Source organism: Moschus berezovskii, chromosome X (assembly GCF_049115385.1).
Source record: "Moschus berezovskii isolate FMDL1 chromosome X, NW_MosBer_1.0, whole genome shotgun sequence".
Lineage (NCBI taxonomy): Eukaryota > Metazoa > Chordata > Mammalia > Artiodactyla > Moschidae > Moschus > Moschus berezovskii.
This window is the reverse complement of record NC_142488.1, coordinates 103,395,305-103,412,867: the sequence shown is the minus strand read 5'-3', so window position 1 is coordinate 103,412,867 and position 17,563 is coordinate 103,395,305. Positions and strand designations below refer to the sequence as shown.

General features: G+C 37.2%; 1 protein-coding gene across 1 annotated transcript in view; it reads right to left on the bottom strand.

The window, feature by feature from the left end:
* Window positions 1–16,879, bottom strand: part of LOC148773418 (phospholipase A2 group V-like) — a 65,092-nt gene extending 48,213 nt beyond the window's left edge. Inside the window, exon 1 of the mRNA XM_088834292.1 lies at window positions 16,843–16,879. Coding sequence (XP_088690418.1) covers window positions 16,843–16,879 — 37 coding nt within the window. The remainder of the gene's footprint in view (window positions 1–16,842) is intronic.
* Window positions 16,880–17,563: the final 684 nt, after the last annotated feature.

The following is a 17,563-nucleotide window of genomic DNA, read 5'->3' as shown; positions in this document are numbered from 1 at the left end:
AGAGTCCCTAACAGGATAAACCCAAGGCGAAATACTACAAGGCACATATTAATCAAATTAACAAAGATCAAACACAAAGAACAAATATTAAAAGCAGCAAGGGAAAAACAACAAATAACACACAAGGGGATCCCCATAAGGATAACAGCTGATCTTTCAGCAGAAACTCTTCAGGCCAGGAGGGAATGGCAAGACATACTTAAAGTGATGAAAGAAAACAACCTACAGCCCAGATTACTATCCCCAGCAAAGATCTCATTCAAATATGAAGGAGAAATCAAAAGCTTTACAGACAAGCAAAAGCTGAGAGAATTCAGCATCACCAAACCAGCTCTCCAACAAATGCTAAAGGACCTTCTCTAGACAGGAAGCACAGAAAGGGTATATAAACTCGAACCCAAAACAATAAAGAAAATGGCAACGGGATCATACTTATCAATAATCACCTTAAACATAAATGGGTTGAATGCCCCAACCAAAAGACAAAGGCTGGCTGAATGGATACAAAAACAAGACCCCCATATATGTTGTCTACAAGAGACCCACCTCAAGACGAGGGACACATACAGACTGAAAGTGAAGAGCTAGAAAAAGATATTCCACGCAAATAGAGACCAAAAGAAAGCAGGTGTAGCAATACTCACATCAGATAAAATAGACTTTAAAACAGAGGCTGTGAAAAGAGACAAAGAAGGACACTACATAATGATCAAAGGATCAATCCAAGAAGAAGATATAGCAATTATAAACATATATACACCCAACATAGGAGCACTGCAATATGTAAGACAAATGCTAACAAGTATGAAAGGGGAAATTAACAATAACACAATAATAGTGGGAGACTTTAATACCCCACTCACACCTATGGATAGATCAAGTAAACAGAAAATTAACAAGGAAACACAAACTTTAAACGATACAATAGACCAGTTAGACCTAGTAGATCTCTATAGGACATTGCACCACAAAACAATGAATTTCACCTTTTACTCAAGCACACACGGAACCTTATCCAGGATAGATCACATCCTGGACCATAAATCTAGCCTTGGTAAATTCAAAAAAATTGAAATCATTCCAAGCATCTTTTCTGACCACAATGCAGCAAGATTAGATCTCAATTACAGGAGAAAAACAATTAAAAAAGCCAACATATGGAGGCTGAACAACACGTTGCTGGATAATGAACAAATCATAGAAGAAATCAAAAGAGAAATCAAAATATGCATAGAAATGAATGAAAATGAAAACACAACAACCCAAAACCTCTGGGACACTGTAAAAGCAGTGCTAAGGGGGAAGTTCATAGCAATACAGGCACACCTCAAGAAACAAGAAAAAAGTCACCTAAATAACCTGACTGGAAGAGGTCAGTCTTCATTCCAATCCCAAAGAAAGGCAATGCCAAAGAATGCTCAAACTACCGGACAATTGCCCTCATCTCACACGCTAGCAAAGTCATGCTCAAAATTCTCCAAGCCAGGCTTCAGCAATATGTAAACCGTGAACTCCCAGATGTTCAAGCAGGTTTTAGAAAAGGCAGAGGCACCAGAGATCAAATTGCCAACATCCGCTGGATCATGGAGAAAGCAAGAGAGTTTCAGAAAAACATCTATTTCTGCTTCATTGACTATGCCAAAGCCTTTGACTGTGTGGATCACAATAAACTGTGGAACATTCTGAAAGAGATGGGCATACCAGACCACCTGACCTGCCTCTTGAGAAACCTGTATGCAGGTCAGGAAGCAACAGTTAGAACTGCAACAGACTGGTTCCAAATAGGAAAAGGTGTACGTCAAGGTTGTATATTGTCACCTTGCTTATTTAACTTATATGCAGAGTACATCATGAGGAACGCTGGGCTGGAAGAAGCACAAGCTGGAGTCAAGATTGCTGGGAGAAATATCAATAACCTCAGATATGCAGATGACACTACCCTTATGGCAGAAAGTGAAGAGGAACTCAAAAGCCTCTTGATGAAAGTGAAAGAGGAGAGTGAAAAGGTTGGTTTGAAGCTCAACATTCAGAAAACAAAGATCATGGCATCTGGTCCCATCACTTCATGGGAAATAGATGGAAAAACAGTGGAAACAGTGTCAGACTTTGTTTTTTTGGGCTCCAAAATCACTGCAGATGCTGATTGCAGCCATGAAATTAAAAGACGCTTGCTCCTTGGAAGGAAAGTTATGACCAACCTTGATAGTATATTAAAAAGCAGAGACATTACTTTGCCAACCAAGGTCCGTCTAGTCAAGGCAATGGTTTTTCCCGTGGTCATGTATGGTTGTGAGAGTTGGACTGTGAAGAAGGCTGATCGCCGAAGAATCGATGCTTTTGAGCTGTGGTGTTGGAGAAGACTCTTGAGAGTCCCTTATACTGCAAGGAGATCCAACCAGTCCATTCTAAAGGAGATCAATCCTGGATGTTCATTGGAGGGACTGATGCTAAAGCTGAAACTGCAATACTTTGGCCACCTCATGCGACGAGCTGACTCACTGGAAAAGACTCTGATGCTGGGAAAGGTTGGGGGCGGGAGGAGAAGGGGACGACGGAGAATGAGATGGCTGGATGGCATCACCGACTCTGTGGACATGAGTTTGAGTGTACTCCGGGAGTTGGTGATGGACAGGGAGGCCTGGCGTGCTGTGATTCATGGGGTCGCGGAGAGTCGGACACGACTGAGCGACTGAACTGAACTGAACTGAAATAACCTGACTCTACAGCTAAAGAAACTAGAAAAGGAAGAAATGAAGAACCCCTGGGTTAGTAGAAGGAAAGAAATCGTAAAAGTTAGGGCAGAGATAAATGCAAAAAAACCAAAAGAGAACATAGCAAAAATCAACAAAGGCAAAAGCTGGTTCTTTGAGAAGGTAAATAAAATTGACAAACCACTAGCCAGACCCATCAGGAAACAAAGGGTGAAGAACCAAATCAATAAAATTAGAAATGAAAATGGAGAGATCACAACTGACAACACAGAAATACAAAGGATTGTTAGAGAATACTATCAGCAATTATATGGCAATAAAATGAATAACTTGGAAGAAATGGAGAAATTCCTAGAAAAGTACACCTTTCCAAAACTGAACCAGGAAGAAATAGAAAATCTGAATAGACCCATCACAAGCACGGAACTAGAAGCTGTAACCAGAAATCTTCCAGCAAACAAAAGCCCAGGTCCAGACGGCTTCACAGCTGAATTCTACCAAAAATTTAGAGAAGAGCTAACACCTATTCTACTCAAACTCTTCCAGAAAATTGCTGAGGAAGGGAAACTTCCAAACTCATTCTATGAGGCCACCATCACCCTAATAAAAAAACCTGGTAAAGATCCCACACAAAAAAGAAAACTACAGGCCAATATCACTGATGAATATAGATGCAAAAATCCTTAACAAAATTCTAGCAATCAGTATCCAACAACATATTAAGAAGATCATATATCATGACCAAGTGAGCTTTATCCCAGGAATGCAAGGATTCTTCAATATCCACAAATCAACGTAATACACCACATTGCTGCTAAGTCACTTCAGTCGTGTCCGACTCTGTGACCCCATAGACAGAAGCCCACCAGGCTCCCCTGTCCCTGGGATTCTCCAGGCAAGAACACTGGAGTGGGTTGCCATTTCCTTCTCCAATGTGTGAAAGTAAAAAGTGAAAGTGAAGTCGCTCAGTCGTGTCTGACCCTCAGCAACCCCACAGACTGCAGCCTACCAGGCTCCTCCATCCATGGGATTTTCTAGGCAAGAGTACTGGAGTGGCTTGCCATTGCCTTCTTCGAATACACCACATTAACAAACTGAATATCAAACATCATATGATTATCTCAATAGATGCAGAGAAAGTCTGCGACAAAATACAACATCCATTTATGATAAAAACCCTCCAGAAAGTGGGAATAGAAGGGACATATCTCAACATAATAAAATCTATATATGACAAACCCACAGCAAACATTATCCTCAATGGTGAAAAACTGAAAGCATTTCCCTTAAAGTCAGGAACAAGACAAGGGTGCCCACTCTCACCACTACTATTCAACATAGTTCTGGAAGTTTTGGCTACAGCAATCAGAGCAGAAAAAGACATAAAAGGAATACAAAGTGGAAAAGAAGAAGTAAAACTTTCACTGTTCGCTGATGACGTGATCCTCTACACAGAAAACCCTAAAGACTCTACCAGAAAACTACTAGAGCTAATCAATGAATACAGTAAAGTTGCAGGATATAAAATCAACACACAGAAATCCCTTGCATTCCTCTACACTAATAATGAAAAAAATAAAGAGACATTAAGGAAACTATTCCATTTACTGTTGCAACGAAAAGAATTAAATACTTAGGAATATATCTACCTAAGGAAACAAAAGACTTGTACATAGAAAACTATAAAACACTAGTGAAAGTAATCAAATAAGACACTAAAAGATGGAGAAATATACCATGTTCGTGGATTGGAAGAATAAACATTGTAAAAATGAGTATATTACCCAAAATAATTTATACGTTCAATGCAATCCTTATCAAGACACCAACGATATTTTTCACAGAACTAGAACAAATAATCTCACAATTTGTATGGAAATACAAAACACCTCAAATAGCCAAAGCAATCTTGAAGAAGAAGAATGGAACTGGAGGAATTAACCTGCCGGACTTCAGGCTCTACTACAAAGCCACAGTCATCAAGAAAGTATGGTACTGGCATAAAGACAGAAACATAGATCAATGGAACAAAATAGAAAGCCCAGAGATAAATCCACACACCTATGGACACCTTATCTTTGACAAAGGAGGCAAGAATATAAAATGGGGAAAAGACAGTCCCTTTAACAAGTGGTGCTGGGAAAACTGGTCAGCCACTTGTAAAAGAATGAAACTAGAACACTTCCTAACACCATACACCAAAATAAACTCAAAATGGATTAGAGAGCTAAATGTAAGACCAGATTCTATAAAACTCCTAGAGGAGAACGTAGGCAAAACACTCTCCGACATAAATCACAGTAGGATCCTCCAAGACCCACCTCCCAGAATATTGGAAATAAATGCAAAAATAAACAAATGGGACCTAATTAAAATCAAAAGCTTCTGCACAGCAAAGGAAACTCTAAGCAAGGTGAAAAGACAGCCTTCAGAATGGGAGAAAATAATAGCAAATGAAGCAACTGATAAAGGATTAATCTCCAAAATATACAAGCAGCTCCTACAGCGCCATTCCAGAAAAATAACATATCCAATCAAAAAATGGGCCAAAGAACTAAACAGACATTTCTCCAAAGAAGACATAAAGATTTGTCTGAGGAGGCCTTACAAATAGCTGTGAAAAGAAGAGAGGCGAAAAGCAAAGGAGAAAAGGAAAGATATAAGTATCTGAATGCAGAGTTCCAAAGAATAGCAAGGAGAGATAAGAAAGACTTCCTCAGTGATCAATGCAAGGAAATAGAGGAAAACAACAGAATAGGAAAAACAAGAGAGCTCTTCAAGAAAATTAGAGATTCCAAGGGAACATTTCATGCAAAGATGGGCTCGATAAAGGACAGAAATGGTATGGACCTAACAGAAGCAGAAGATATTAAGAAGAGGTGGCAGGAATACACAGAAGAACTGTACAAAAAAGATCTTCACGACCAAGATAGTCACGATAACGTGATCACTGACCTAGAGCCAGACATCTTGGAATGTGAAGCCAAGTGGGCCTTAGAAAGCATCACTACGAACAAAGCTAGTGGAGGTGATGGAATTCCAGTTGAGCTATTTCAAGTCTTGAAAGATGATGCTGTGAAAGTGCTGCACTCAATATGCCAGCAGATTTGGAAAACTCAGCAGTGGCCACAGGACTGGAAGAGGTCAGTCTTCATTCCAATCCCAAAGAAAGGCAATGCCAAAGAATGCTCAAACTACCACACAATTGCACTCATCTCACACGCTAGTAAAGTCATGCTCAAAATTCTCCAAGCCAGGCTTCAGCAGTATGTAAACCGTGAACTCCCAGATGTTCAAGCAGGTTTTAGAAAAGGCAGAGGCACCAGAGATCAAATTGCCAACATCCGCTGGATCATGGAGAAAGCAAGAGAGTTTCAGAAAAACATCTATTTCTGCTTTATTGACTATGCCAAAGCCTTTGACTGTGTCGATCACAATAAACTGTGGAACATTCTGAAAGAGATGGGAATCCCAGACCACCTGACCTGCCTCTTGAGAAACCTGTATGCAGGTCAGGAAGCAACTGTTAGAACTGGACATGGAACAACAGACTGGTTCCAAATAGGAAAAGGTGTACGTCAAGGTTGTATATTGTCACCTTGCTTATTTAACTTCTATGCAGAGTACATCATGAGGAACGCTGGGCTGGAAGAAGCACAAGCTGGAATCAAGATTGCCGGGAGAAATATCAATAACCTCAGATATGCAGATGACACTACCCTTATGGCAGAAAGTGAAGAGGAACTCAAAAGCCTCTTGATGAAAGTGAAAGAGGAGAGTGAAAAGGTTGGCTTGAAGCTCAACATTCAGAAAACAAAGATCATGGCATCTGGTCCCATCACTTCATGGGAAATGGATGGAAAAACAGTGGAAACAGTGTCAGACTTTGTTTTTTTGGGCTCCAAAATCACTGCAGATGCTGATTGCAGCCATGAAATTAAAAGACGCTTGCTCCTTGGAAGGAAAGTTATGACCAACCTTGATAGTATATTAAAAAGCAGAGACATTACTTTGCCAACCAAGGTCCGTCTAGTCAAGGCAATGGTTTTTCCCGTGGTCATGTATGGATGTGAGAGTTGGACTGTGAAGAAGGCTGATCGCCGAAGAATCGATGCTTTTGAACTGTGGTGCTGGAGAAGACTCTTGAGAGTCCCTTATACTGCAAGGAGATCCAACCAGTCCATTCTAGAGGAGATCAATCCTGGATGTTCATTGGAAGGACTGATGCTAAAGCTGAAACTGCAATACTTTGGCCACCTCATGCGACGAGCTGACTCACTGGAAAAGACTCTGATGCTGGGAAAGGTTGGGGGCGGGAGGAGAAGGGGACGACGGAGAATGAGATGGCTGGATGGCATCACCGACTCTGTGGACATGAGTTTGAGTGTACTCCGGGAGTTGGTGATGGACAGGGAGGCCTGGCGTGCTGTGATTCATGGGGTCGCGGAGAGTCGGACACGACTGAGCGACTGAACTGAACTGAACTGAACACATGAAAAAATGCTCAACATCCCTCATAATCAGAGAAATGCAAATCAAAACCACAATGAGATACCATTTCACACCAGTCAGAATGGCGGCTATCCAAAAGTCTACATGCAATAAATGCTGGAGAGGGTGTGGAGAGAAGGGAACCCTCTTACACTGTTGGTGGGAATGCAAACTAGTACAGCCACTATGGAGAACAGTGTGGAGATTCCTCAAACAACTGGAAATAGAACTGCCATATGATCCAGCAATCGCACTCCTGGGCATACACACCGAGGAAACCAGAATTGAAAGAGACACATGTACTCCAATGTTCATTGCAGCACTGTTTATAACAGCCAGGACATGGAAGCAACCTAGATGTCCATCTGCAGATGAATGGATAAGAAAGCTTTGGTACATGTAAACAATGGAGTATTTTTCAGCCATCAAAAATAATGTATTTGTATCAGTTTTAATGAGGCGGATTAAACTGGAGCCTATTATACAGAGTGAAGTAAGCCAGAAAGAAAAACATCAATACAGTATACTAATGCATATATATGGAATTTAGAAAGATAGTAACCTTAACCCTGTATATGAGACTGCAAAAGAGACATAGGTATATAGAACAGTCTTTGGGGTGTGGGAGAGGGTGAAGGTGGGATGATTGGGGAGAACGGCATTGTATCATGTATATTATCATATGTGAAATGAATCACCAGTCCAGGTTCGACGCATGATACAGGATGCTTGGGGCTGGTGCACGGGGATGACCTGGAGGGAGGATATGGGGAAGAGGGAGGTGGGAGGGGAGCTCAAGAAAGGGAATACATGTACACCCGGGGCGGATTCGTGTCAATGTATGGCAAAACCAACCAATATATTAATGTAAGGTAATTTGCCTCCAATAAAACAAATTTAAAAATAAATAAATACATAAAAATGTTCTAGAATTTTTATTTTAAACTACAGAATAAATCACAATTTTTTTAAAAAGTCTGTTGTACCATTTAAACAAATTTCTCTACAAAATGAATAGAGAAACTTCTCTTCACCCTCAATTTCAGCACTGTAAAACTTAACTACAGTTCAGAGACTGGTACATATGTTTCAAGACATTTTTCTATGCTTCTACAAATAATACTTCTATGTAAAAAATATGTTCTTTAATCTTCATTTTAAAATCATAATTACGTCTACAACTTTTGTGATATGAGCAACCTATTTTTCTAACATTGAGCTACTTATTAAGTATATATACACACATATAGGTATATGTAATTTTATTTTAAATTTACAAATGGTGACTAAGATGATGCTTACTTTAAAAATGAAAAAAAAAATCATGTTCTAGTTTCAAAGAGCATGCCTCCAGTGTTGAGAAGTTGTAGAATTATCTATTTTAGAGACCGTAAAACATTCCTTTTTTTTTTTTCATATGTTCACAATTTATCATACATATTTAAAATTTAAAGGTCACTTTCTTTTTAACTTTATTTTTAATCTACATATTATAAAATCCACTTTTGATGTGCATATCTGTAAGTTCTACCACATGCAGATGATTATACATTTATCACCACAGTCAGGATACATATAGTTTCATTATCCTGAAAATGCATGAAGTATTCTGGGTTGATGATTATTTTCTTTTAGCACTTTAAAGATATCATTCCACTGTCTTCTGCCTTCCATCTTCCATTGTTTGTGATGACAAATTCACCATCACTGAAATCATTATTTTCCCCATATGTAATACATTCTTTTTTCTCTAGTGTTTTCAAGAAGCTTTCTTTTCTTTGGTTTTAAGTATTCAAATTAGGATGCATCTGACCAGGATTTATGTTTATTTTCTTTGGAGTTTGCTGAGCTTCTTGAATCTGTAAATTTATATCTTTCACCAACTTGAGGAAGATTTCAGCCAGTCTCTTTCTCCTCTCAGTTTGGGACTACAATGACACAAGTGTTAAACTTTTTTTGATAGTGATAATAATGCTATTTTAAAATAATTAAAATAAGTAGTAGCAATGATGAAAATATACTTTTATCAGCTCTACTGAGATGTTATTCACATAAACATATAATTAATTCATTTATAGTATACAATTCAAATACTAAAATTTTTGATATTTTCTCACACAAGTCCTTGAGGACCTTTTTTTCAATCTCTTCTCTCCCTGTTCTTCAGACACGATAACATGTATTGCCCTATCTTTAAGTTCACTGACTCTTTTCTCTGGCATCTCTATTCTGCTATTGAGCCTCTCCAGTGATTTCTTTAATTATTAATTTTTCTGTTCTAAAATTTTAAGTTAGTTCTTTTATATAGCTTCTATTTCTTGGCTGAGGACTTCTATCTTTCCATTCATTTCAAGAGTATACATCCTACCCACATGGACCATTAGAAAATATCTGTTTTAAAGCCTTTGTCTGATAATTCCAATATCTGAATTATCTCAGGTTTCAGTTCAGTTCAGTTCAGTCGCTCAGTGGTGTCTGACTCGTTTAACATCTCTTTATTGTCTAAAAACTTAAACAATTTATCTTGGACATTCTGAGTATTCTATTTTTACTTTATATCCTTTTTAAAGTCCTCTGGCAAATGATGAGTTTGGTTGATTGGTTGGTTGATTTAGCAGGCAATCAATTCATTTAGGTTCAATTGCAAGTTTTACCTTCCCTTCTGTGAACAATAGCTCTACTATCAGTTCAGCTTTCCAAGTCATTGCTATGTTGCTTGGAAATATGCACCAGTTAGGACTTACTCTGGTCTTGGGCAGTAGTTTATATCATAGCTCAGTTTTCAAAGCTTTTTTGTGTGTGTGCTTTTTGTGTGTGTCTATGCCCTGCATACACAACTTAGGTGTAAGCCCAGAACTTGTCAGTTCAAATGCAGAATTAGGGAAATCCCTTCTTCAATGCTTTACTATCTAGAATTCCAAAGTCTCTAGGTCCAAAAGGCCCCTTTGTCCAATTCCTCCAGCTAGAATATATGTTTTTCTCATAGATTTAGACCTGTGTGATGTTTCAAATTTCCATGAAATGGGGGCCAGAATTAAAGCAAGAAAAAGAAAATAATTGGGATTTCCCATACACCTTTTGGTCCACCAAGATCACTTTCCTTGCTTCCTTTAGAAAGAAATATAGGAATTTTTTTGCATCAGGATTTTAGGTGAGTACCTCATCATTACAACACTGCAGATCTGTAACTAGCAAGGCTTCGGGATAAAAAATAAAGAAAAGATAAGAATTTCCTTTGCATTTTCCAGATCATTTTCTTAGTCTTCTGGCTGAAAAAAGGAATTACTCAGAGTTTTTGCTGTCCATGCCCACTGCATAGGGTGGAACATTTACCACCCATGAGTCAAAGCTAAACAAAACAAAAGAAATAGTAAACTCATCACTTTACTGTCCATTCTTCAAGTTTTTACATCTCTCCTCAATCTACCTGCTCTTGTTTACTCTTCAGAGTCTCCAATGAGTTACATTTTGTGTATTGCTCATAGTTTTGGATTATAATTAATGGGTCAAATAGGCTTACTCTGTTTAGTTCAGCCCTGCAAGTCCCAGGCAATCTCTTTTGGTTGAGGAAAAGACAAATACAGGGAAATCACACATTTTAGATATATTTGGCTATCATCTTATGTTTCTCCTTCCCAAAGACATAAAAACATGAAATAAAAGAAGAAGCAATTATGTAGGTAAAAATAAAATAGATCAAAAGAATCAATATTAATACCAAAGTACAATTAAAGGGAAAGAAATATTATTTTATAGAGAAGATAATATGTTTTGATTAAAATGGATAATTTACAATGAGGATATAACCGTAATAAACCATTATCAACAGCATAGTGTCTCTACCACTGTTGCTTTTTAGTCACTAAGTCATGTCCAACTCTTTCGTGACCCCATGCACTGTAGTCCACCAGGCTTCTCTGTCCATGGGATTTCCCAGGCAAGAATACTGGAGTAGGTTGCCATTTCCTTCTCCAGGGGGTCTTCTCCACCCAGTGATCAAACCTGATTCTCCTGCATTGGCAGGCAGATTCTTTACCACTGAGCCACCAGGGAAGCCCTGTCTCTACCACTATATGTTCATATAAGCAAAATCTTATCAAGGAGAAATTGAAAGGAAATATAGTTATAATAAAAGACAGATATATTATATTACTAAATCTTTGATAAAGTAGAAAAAAACGATACTAGAGAAAACTTGAAAATATAATTTATACATTTAAATTATTAGGTATATATCTTATAAAATGTCCTAAAAAGAGAATATACATTTTTAAATTAAGGCTCATAAGCATTTCTAAAAATTGATCATAATTTAGACCAGGGGTTCTATAAACTTCTTCTCTAAGGGCTGGAGAGTAAATATTTTAGACTTCATGAAGTCTTTTAGTCCCTGTCACAGGATGCAGCTCTGTTATTGTAATAAAAAAACAATCATGAACAATACATAAACAAATGGGCATAGCTTTGTTTCAATGAAACTTTGTTTACAAAAATAGGAGGAGAGCCAGATTTGCCCCTCCAGGATGTAGTTTGCTGACATCTGATCTAAACTAATCAGAGAAACTTGAGCTATGAAGATTTCTTCAGTAGGAAGCTGTGAGATAGGTCAAATAACAGAGATGAGTTTTAAATCAGATACAGATTCAAATATTCCCAGGTGTCTTGACAGATGAAGAGTAAAGCAGCCTGATACAAGAAGAGGCAGGGATATTTGGTTCTTGATCAATGAGAAAGGTGAGAATAGAGCAGTCACAGCACTGTTCAGTTCAGTTCAGTTCAGTCGCTCAGTCGTGTCCACTCTTTGAGACCCAATGGTCTGCAGCACACCAGGCTTCCCTGTCCATCACCAACTCCTGGAGTTTACTCAAACTCATGTACATTAAGTCGGTGATGCCATCCAACCATCTCGTCCTCTGTCATCCCCCACCTTCCTTCAATTTTCCCCTTCATCAGAGTCTTTTCCAATGAGTCAGTTCTTCGAATCAGGTGGCCAAAGTATTGGAGTTTCATCTTCAGCATCAGTCCTTCCAATGAATAATCAGGACTGATTTCCTTCAGGATTGACTGGTTTGATCTCCTTGAAGTCCAAGGAACTCTCAAGAGTCTTCTCCAACACCACAGTTCAAAAGTGGTACCATCAGACCATGGCACTGTTAGGAAAATTAAATTACATCTGACTCTCAATCTAAGAGATTTCTTGTGCATTGAAAAATGTACTAATTCTTAGACAAAATGAAAGCTAACTTCAGTAAAAATTGCTAGTGGTTAACATTTACTAAAGTGACTAAATATGTTTATAAAGATGGAGACAGGTTTTGATGGAAAGCCACAGGATTAAGAATGGATTTATTTGGGAGTTCTGTTACTAATTAACTGCATGCCCTTAGGCAAGTCACTTAGTCAATTTTGACCTCAATTTTTCAACAGGTAATAAGGGGCTTGTAGTGAATAGATACTTACATGCCTTATGAAAACTTTTATGATTTATTTAAATATTAGTGTATCACTTTAAAATTTATTAATAGTACTTGTCAATGTTTAATAATCTACCTAGCTACTTTTATGAATTACCTAACACCTTTAAAGGATAATTACCTGGAAAGGTGATCTATTCATTAAACAAGTCATCAACCAATTTACTTCAATTGTAAACAAAGCAATGAGAATAAAATAAATAGCTTCTTGAGGACCTATCTTAAAAATCCCACATCTGAAAAGTAACAGTAAATATCACAGAGGACAAAAGTGAAAGAGTAGAAATAAAGTAGAAATAAAATAAAGTAGAAAGTAAAGAAAAATAGGTAACTGGATACAGTAGGAAATGATAGACAGAAAATATATCAGTGATTGTTTCTAGCACCAAAGGTTGTCTAGAGAATGATGGAGTCCTGATTAGAGATAGTGATTATATATATTTTTTCAGGAATAAATTCACTGAACATGTAAACATTAGATGCTGAATAAAATAAATTTTATTCTCTCCAATACCTTTTGCATTTATTGTTTTCTCTATGCCAACTACTTACAAGCATTACAACTTTGAATTCTTACAATAAACTTATGAAATAGGTACTAGTCTTTTCCCCATTTTTACAGAAGAAGAAACAGAGGCATGCATAGAAGAAGAAATTTGCCCAAACTCACACGGTATGCAGTCTTCAGTGTCTGGTTTCTTTCACTTAGAATAATACTTTTGAGACTCATCTACCTTGTGTGTATCAGTAGTTTGTTATTTTTTTTTCCTGAGTAGTTTTCCATTTTATGAATGCGCTACAATTTGTTTATCCATTCATCTATTAAAGGATACTTGAGTTGAATCTAGGTCTTGACTCTTGTTTAAAAATCCCCATAAACATTCAACTACAGATCTTTATAAAGATAAATGCTTTCAATTCACTATGCAAAAGTTACAGCAGAAGTTAATATAGGAGAGTACCTAAAGGTAGCAGGAGGTCCATAATAGAGAAGCTCCTCCATATGAAGAGAAAAGAATTTTAAGAAGGATGTGGTAATTAACATGCCTTAAGGACGTATGCCTTAGAGAGTCATATTCCTTAGAGGAGGACTACTAATAAATAGGGCAAAAATTGCAAGTTATTATATGAAACTATTATCACAACATTGGAACTTAGGGAAAGAATTTCAGTACAGTTGGGAGAATAAGAAGCCAATTTTCAAGGGGTATAAAGAAGCAGTAAGGAATGCAAACTGCAAGTATAGCCTACTTTTTAAAATGTATTGGCAGTAAAGAGTGTGGGAGAGAAGTGAAAAGGCATTTTTAAGAGGTATACAATTTCAAGGAAGATTGTGGAGGATTCTGGGGGAAGCTGATCTTCTGTGTGGCAAAGAAAGAGAGATTAACATTGCAGAGAGAGGAGGTTCCAGAAGAGTGTGGAAAGGATAGGAACAAGAGGCACCTGCCTTGAAAAAGTGTCTCTTACAAAACAAAGACAGGATGTTAGATTCTATATTGGTAGTGAGGAGGGTTTGGCAATAAAAACCTATCAGAATAAAACCAGGGAAGGTCAGGGAGCCATGTCAAATGACCTTAATCTTACCCAAGTAGTTAAGAACCTTTTTAAAGTTTGGGAATCTACCATAGGAAAAGATCAAAAAAGGTCAAGAAAAGAGGCAAGAACTAGCAACCAAAGTGAAAAATCTAGTTGAAGTTAAGTAGCACAAATTTATTGTGAACTTGATCATTATTGTTTTGTGACTTTCCTCAGAAATGAAGGTCTAAGAGAAAAATCAGATGACCAGAACAAGAAGACATTTCTTTCTTGGGTTAAGAATGGGCTTTCCTTATATTGAAGGCACATTATTCTTTTCTCTAAAAAAGAAAGAAAAATAGAAAAATTCACATGAGAAATTAACAGTCTATAAATGAAGCAAAATAAAGTTTATCCTGTTTTTAAGTAATAAAAAGAAATAATAAGCTTTTCAGACACTTAACAAAAGATAGAAGAAATGAGGGCTAATTGAGTTAATGATGACATATGTTAAAATCATGGGTCCTAATTGGATAAAGAAGATATGGTACATATATACAACGGAATATTAGTCATTAAAAAGAAAGAAATAATGCCATTTGCAGCAACATGTTTGGACTTAGACATTGTCATACTGAGTGAGGTAAGTCAGATAGAAGAGAAATATCATATGACATCCCTTGTATATGGAATCTAAAAAGAAATGATACAAATGGATTTAGTTACAAAACAGAAAGGGACTCACAGACATAGAGAACACATTTATGATTGCAAGTGGAAAGGGATAGTTAGGGAATTAGGGGTAGACATGTACACATTGCTACATTTAAAATGGATAATGAACAAGGATGTACTGTATAGCACAGGGAACTCTGCTCAATGTTATATGCCAGCCTGGATGGGAGGGGAGTTTGGGAGAGAATGGATACATGCATATGTACGGCTGAGTCCCTTTGCTGTCCACCTGAAACTATCACAACATTGTTAATTGGCTATATCCCAATACAAAATAAAAAGATTATTTAAAAAAAAATCATGGGTCCTAGCATTAGAAAGCAAGCAAATAAAAAAATAAATGAAAAGTTAATCAGGAGAGCTAAATTATCATGAGGTGATTTGTGCAGTGGGAGCAAAAAGAGAGAAGCATGTAGGTATAAAAGAGTAAGGCTAAGGAAGGAAATATTATTGTAGTCAGAGTAGTGATAACTGACTTACTGAAGAAACGGTTAAACGGGTTAAATAAAGAACATGTTGGGGAGCAATTTGCAGGAAATGTAATTGCTACAGATCACTTGTAAAAGACAAACTACTGCAAGACACCATGAAAGAAGAAATGTGGTGATAACTAAAGATCTATTAAGATAGTTTTATCTTTTTCTGCAACAACACAGATTGCCTCCAGAAAGACTGAGGTTCTATCACCAGCACTACATCAAATCAAAGAGCAGAGAGAAGCAGTTACTGGTTCTTTGATTTTGTACTGTTTTTTCCTTACAATCCATTTATCAGCTTTAGTGCATACTGCTGCCATGCTAACTCTTTCGATTGCTACCAGTCATAAAACTGCTGCCATATAGTACATTTCAACTGTCTGTCCCATCCCCCAAGTGTACACTGGCAACTTATACAGAAAAGAAATGATTTTGTTAAATATTTTGATAATAGCCTTATTATAAAGAACACCAATACACTCCTCCTGAACATAACAGAAACAAAATCATGAGGATAAGATAACAAAAGCACCCCATTACAAAACTGGATGGGAGCATGGAACCAAAGTTAAAGAGAAACCCCAGTTATATGAACCTAGGGGTTAGTTATAAGGTCCAGCCCAGAGCCATGGCAGCAGTTGTACAACATACTTGATAACAATGAAAAGGACATGGATATACCAATTTCCTTACAGAGGTTATTTCTGGAGGGTGGAGTGGGGAGGAGGAGGAGAAAGAGACTTTAACTCTATATTTTTGTCACTTGGTTTTTGCCAAGTATGTATAATTTCTGAAAAAGTTTTAAGACTGAGAAAAGAAAAAAAAGAAGGGAAGATGAAAGGAAATGAAGAGATGTACCACCTAATTTTGGGCAATATATTTAACTTACCTATCTGAGCATCAATAGCTTCATTTATAAAATGGGAATATCAAGAACCATGTTGCCTGTTGGTTCAATCGACAAGTATTTATTGAGTTTATTGTCTTAGCTGCTGTGAGTTGGCAATAATTAACGTTGTGAGGAACTGAACAAAATGATTCAGATGATGTGTCTGGCTCAGAGAAAGCACTCAGTGAATGCCATTATTTTTCTTCCATTTTTCTGTATAAAAGCAGAAATGGTCTCAGAACTCGAGACAGGTTTAAAGAGTCTAAGCTGGGGAGACTTGTGAATGAAAAAGCAGAACAATGGGCAGATTCTGTGTAAATCAGTCCACCTCCATGTTGTCTGAGGAAGTGGACTCTTGAGTAGCCTGAAAAGTCCCAAAGTCCTGGCATCTACTCTAAGTCCATTCTTGTATCAATAAGATTGAGCTGCAAACCTGAAGTCTTCTTCTCATCCTTTAGAACTTGCATTTCAGAGTAGATTAATCTCTATTTCTCCTCTCAAAAACTGTACCCAACAAGTAAATGTATAGTTTCTTGAAGTATCTCACTTACCTGTTGGATGAAGGCTTTCCCAATCTTGGCTGTTCATGTCTAATTTTAAAGATTAAATGATAGTAAAAAGCTAAAGTGTAATATGAAAAAACACAATGTCTCTAAAAATTGAATGCTGGTGATGAGAAAAAAGAGCATGATTTTTCAAGGTTGATCTCATGTAGACTGTATTTGGGGAGGAAGGGGCTGGTGGTGCTGAAGGGAGTCGACTCATAATCATCAGCTCATTAAATAATATTGTTGTGAGGAATCAAATGAAATTATTTGGATAATATGTCTGGCATGTAGTAATCATGCCTGGCACACTGATTATTGCAAACCTGCTAGACTGAGTCAGCTAAATCCAGTCTCCTCATCAGTTACCTTGTGTCTGTGTAATAAACAATCATTAAAAGCCATTTTTTTTACAATTTCATAGAAATAGCTATTCATGACTACATTTTGAGAAGCAATCAACTCAATCATTTTTATGTATTATATGAGGCCCCAGTATCCTAATTTCCAAGGCATGGGTGAGAACAAAATTCAAAACTGGAAATCCTTACATGGGGAACAATTTAATGTGAGAATTAGATTTGAGCTTTAGATGGATATAGTTGAGAGGAAATCTATTAAATAGAAGTTGTTATAAGAGAATCGAAGTCTTAAACATAAATTGTTTTCTTACTTATGAAAGAGTTCACATTTTCCTAATGCTGTTCTATCAGAATCAGAATGCCTT